Source organism: Crocodylus porosus, unplaced genomic scaffold, assembly GCF_001723895.1.
Source record: "Crocodylus porosus isolate Cpor-Errol unplaced genomic scaffold, CroPor_comp1, whole genome shotgun sequence".
NCBI classification, from domain to species: domain Eukaryota; kingdom Metazoa; phylum Chordata; order Crocodylia; family Crocodylidae; genus Crocodylus; species Crocodylus porosus.
In genome coordinates, this window is record NW_017728936.1 from 9,770,005 (window position 1) to 9,775,304 (window position 5,300).

A 5,300-nucleotide genomic window follows, 5' to 3' on the forward strand; every position below is an offset into this window, starting at 1 on the left:
GCTGTCACCATCCACACACACTCTCTCACACTGTCACACCTCTTCTTGCTATCAGTACACATGCACATGCACTCACACTCATTATCCTCTCCTTGTCACCATCCACACACACCCCCTTTTCTCTTTTAATTTGTTGATGTATCCCAGGCCAAATTAGCCAAAACTAATTCAAAATCCAAGAGTCCAGACCCATCCGTGGCCCTGCTACCAGCAAACATCCTCCGCCCCCCGCCGGGGCTTCAGATGTTCCCAAAACCTTTGGCAGGCATCCTACTTGCAGGCCCGAGCCCAGAGACTTGGGGTTCAGATGCCTCCAAGATTCACTTGCCCTCAGCCATAAGGCCCTCCGAGCAAGCTAGGGAGGAGACTCCCATTTCCACAAAGTGGGCTTCAAGCCGCTACACCTCGGTGGGTACTGCACCATGCCAGAAGAGCAGCTCTCCCCGGGTGCACTTTACGGACACAGATGCATAGCATTTCCCCTGCCAGGTCATGAACAGGCACTATACTCGATCCTTTCCTTGCTATTAGCACACGCGCACACACATCATTCTCTCCTTGCTGTCACCATCCACACTTGCACACAATCCTCTCCTTGCTATCACTGCACGCACACACACACACACACACACACACACACACCCACCCACCCCTCTCCTTGCTGTCACCATCTCACACACTCTAACTCCCTCCTCCTCTCTTGCAGCCAGGACTGGGTCCCCCTGGCCTGGGACCATAAACAAGTCACAGTTGCACAGTTGGGCTTAAACATCATCCAACCAGAAATGCACCCTCAGGACAATGACAGTGATGGGGATGAGCAATAAGAATAAATGCATTAATTAATAATAAATAAATAATCATATATAACCATCATAATGATGGAGAGATGATGATGATAGCGATAAATAATGATAAATAATAAATGATAACATCCACAATAAGGGTGATGAAATGATAATAAAACACAACAATAATACATAGTAATAAATAATTATGATGGTGATGATGATAACGACAGTGATGGTTGATGATGATAAACCACACTCTGCCAAATATATACATATTTTTTTTCTGGCCCTGTCAACCAGGGAGCAAACTGAGATCTAAGTGTCACTGATTCTGGTTCACTCGACAGAGTCTCTGCATCTGCTCCCCAGGGTGCCCAGTGCCCAAGCCTGCACCCCACTCCCCAGGCTGGCTCTGGGTCTCCAGCCCTGCCCCGGTGATGCTCGAAGCCTCCAGTTCTGCCAGGCGTCCCACCCGCCCGCCTGGCAATTGGTTCCAGATGGGCAGGATGCTCGTGCTCATGGAGAGGAGGCCCCTTGCAAACAGAAGCAGCAGCCTGGAAATGGACTGCAGGACTGGGGCTTACCCCAGACGACAACCTGCTCCAACAACAGGCATGGGGGGACAGCATCAGGGGCACCCTGAAGTCTCAGATCACAACGCAACCGCAGGGTGAGAGCCTCCTTGCTTTCTCACAGCTCCGTGGCAGTCCCGAGGACGACTCGCATGCAAAAGGCAGAAGAGATTTGGCCCTAATTTCATATAACATTGTTCAGGCAACCTGTATCCTGGGAACGATTTGCAGTACAATAGCAGAGCTAAAATAATAGCAGAGGGGAGAGAAATTAAGAGGCACAGACTGGGGAGTTAAATAAAACAAAAACCCCTGATTCAGCTCAGATGTGAAAAGAGAGGGAGTGTCCACAGACATGGAAAGACACTGGGAGGCTGTTCGACATGCTGGGAGCTGCAGGGAAGACCCCTGCGAGAACCGTGGGGTGGTCAGGCCAAAGGCTGGGAAGGAAACCAAGCAGGAGGAGGAGAGAGAGGATGTGTGAGGCTGGCTGACACGTCCCTGAGGAATCTCAAAACTAGGTGGTTGTGTGCTACCCTCAGCACAAAGCAGGAGGAACACTGCTGGCTACCATAATATACATTCTCTGCAATAAAAAAAAGTTTCCTGCTAGCATACATATATTTTGCAATAAAAATAAAGTTTCCTGCTAGCATCTCCCCCAGCCAGGGGGAAGCCAGGGAGAGGACTATGGCTCTGACATGCCCCAATTGCTGGGGTGGCTTAGCCTGCTGGTCACGATGCCAACAGGGCATGGTCTATGCCATTTTACACCAGGGAGGTGCAATCTGGCTCAGGAAGGGCAGGCTACACTGCAAACCCTGTAGCCTGACTGCACTCGCGTGGCTTGTAAAATGGGGCGCCTCCAAACACTGGCAGATAACCGGAGAAAAGAGCGAACGACAGCAGAGAGTGAGAGTAATTGAGAGGCCCAGCCATGGGAGGAAAGGCCTATTTTTTTTGCTGAGATTTCAAAAGAGACAGAAAGCTGACGAGGTAGAGAGACAATGGGCAATTATAGCAGTTATCCCAGCAAGGGGCATCCGAATGGACTAGTTGGGGGGGGGGGAAGGGAGCTGGAGCTTTCCTGTGGCTCCCTGCTAGGAAGAGGAGGGAGAAGAACAAACAAAGCTTTGGAGCATGTGGGACCAAACTTAGAAACATTGAGCCAATTCCTCACCGGGTAAACTGGCAGAGTCCCACGGCCCTCATGTTGATTTACACCGCCTGAGGATCTGGCTGGGAGTAGCAACCCCCTTTCTTGAATGATAAAATCGAGGAGGGAACTAATAGTTCAGGTTGCCTGATGGTTCTCATAAGACCCTGTTTCCAGCTGCTTACAAGTTTGCCAGACTTTAATAAGTCTGGGCTGCTGCTCTCCCTGCTTGCTATCCGCCAATGATTGGTGGGCGGGGGGGAATTTAATACTTCAGCCATTTTTGAGAAGGAGGGTCAGGAAACATATGAATTCCCGTTTCGAAACCGTCTCACAGCTGTATCACGGAGCAACTCCAACGTGTCCGTGCTTTGGAGCAAACACACGCATCTTATCCTTGCTCCAAAGACCGGTCTGTATAGAGGATAACGGCCTAACACGGCTACCTTTTACTGTTACTCCTAGCAGCAGAAGTCTGGGCTACAGATCTACAGGTCCAGTCCCTATTGCTGACCCACAGTAGGCATCACAATAGCTCCACAGGCTACAATTTTTGCAGTAATCGTATGTGTTCATGTCATTAAAGTCTGACTTGTAATGCACGTGCACAAAGGGACTACAATCAAGGTTGCACCTTAATTCGGGCATCACTTTGAGTCCTGGACGGTCCAACTTTAACATTCCTTTAGCCAATTTTTAGTATAAAACATTAATATTATAGTATATACTATTATATGGCTTGTATATCTATCTATATACATGTAATATAATACACGCACACACATATATGTAATATAATACACAGACATTATATACACACACACACACATATATACACATCTGTAATATAATACATATATAGAGATATATATACACATATAGGTACACACACTATATATAGTGTGCTTGTGTGTGCATATATATGATTTAAATCTCTTCTTATCTGCAGCACTAGAACACCACAGACTTCAATCGGTATTTCTTTGCATACCATACTAACATCAGGCAGGTAACAGAATCACTGCATCCTGGCATCGTACCCATATAGGAGATGGTCTCTGCCTGGAAGAACTTACCTAAACAGATAAGACAGGAACAGAAACAAACAGGAGAGCAAGACAAGCACAGAGCTTATAAGTAACCTTTCATCCCTGCTTTCACTTTCCAAACCAACTTTCTACTACTTCACTTGTATAAGTAGCAGATCATTCATTTACCTGCATTGCATATGATGCCAGCCTCATCAGTGTTTAGCGCTTGTGATACCAAAGAGTTATTAAATTCATGACCTGTTTATATGCACAGGAGAGTTTTTATGGTCCTACATTTATTTTGCAGTGCAAGTATAGTCTCTCTCACTACACAACTGGTGAAAAAAAAAGACCAAAAGCCATCAGTTGCAAGGCCTCTAATGCAGCCCTGAGCTGATGAAGACCTGCAGATTTCAAGCCTGCTCTTGGAGGCATAAGATGCTCAGAGAAAAAGGGAAAGGAGCCCTACCAAAGTGCAGGCTGTGCCTGTGGCAAAGGAATATGGTTTGGATAAAGCCCAGACCCTGGGAAAGGGCAGAACATTTCTTTCAGTCCTGGGGCTAAATCCTTAAATGAAGCACAGTGTACAGGTGACTGCAGCCAACTTCCTCTGCATTCCAGGACCCCCAGGCAAGGGGTTGGAATAGATGACCTACAGAGGTCTCTTCCAACCCTATTTCTCTATGATTCAATTGATGCCCTTTCCCCCCACATAAAAGGAAGGATTTCTCTGGTCTACAGGAGATCAGAATCAGGCCCCCACCTCTCAATCTCATCCTAAAGTAAGTGCTCAGTCAGGATCCCCGAGGCCATTACAGTCTGACGTTCCTCCCGTCCACGCCTAGTTTTACATTATATTACAGTAAGACTCTGTGGTCAATTTTCCCATAATGATCATAAAACCAAAGTATTTTAAAAGACAAAGCAGCAGCTGCAACTATTACTAGGCAAAGAGTGAAGGATCTTGGTGATTGCTTTGCTTATTCTAGGAAAGCACCTCTGACTCAGCAGCCAGAGTTACAAGGCAAGCATCCTGTTGCTGAAAGTTGGGGATCTCTGCTTCTGGAAGAGCCAGCTATTTGCATAACAATCCCCATCCCACATCCTCAGGTGTGCAAGAAAGTGATTCCCACTCCCACATCCTAAATCCAATCGGCTCATCTGTGTGAACAGACTGTACAGCTGCAAAGCGTTGACTGCCCTTTGCAGGCAGAGGCAGCACCACACCTTTCCTTTCAGGTCCGCGCTAACCTGAGTCCTGCAGGAACCTGCTATAACCTCGTGCTTCACTGCTCTTGGTTACCCACCCCAGACTGCTGAATCATGCAACTCAAGGTCATGAGAAAATGGCCAAGAAACTAACCCTGGTGCGCATTTAAGTGTCTTTTACTTTTTCCGGCGTGTAGGTTGTAGCCATGTTGGTTTAAGGACATACGCAGACAAAGTTCACAGTTTCATAGTTGGTCAGGTCGGAAGGGACCTGAGCAGATCATCAAGTCCGACCCCCTGCCACAGCAGGAAAGAGTGCTGGGGTCAAATGACCCCGGCAAGGTGTACATCCAGCCTCCTCTTAAAGACCCCCAGGATAGGAGCCAGCACCACTTCTCTTGGAAGTTGGGTCCAGACCCTAGCCGCCCTGATCGTGAAGTCGCACCTCCTGATATCTAGCCTAAACCTGCCCTCTGCCAGCTTGTGACCGTTATTCCTGGTCACTCCTGGCGGTGCTCGGGGGAACAGGGACTCCCCCAAT

At 47.8% G+C, this 5,300-nt stretch overlaps 1 protein-coding gene across 1 annotated transcript in view; it reads right to left on the minus strand.

The window, feature by feature from the left end:
- OAF (out at first homolog) overlaps positions 1–618 on the minus strand; it is a gene marked incomplete at its 5' end in the record, with an annotated part of 19,783 nt that extends 19,165 nt beyond the window's left edge. The window contains one exon of the mRNA XM_019546905.1: positions 586–618. Within this exon, the coding sequence (XP_019402450.1) occupies positions 586–618 (33 nt within the window). The remainder of the gene's footprint in view (positions 1–585) is intronic.
- Between the last annotated feature and the right edge of the window lie 4,682 nt (positions 619–5,300).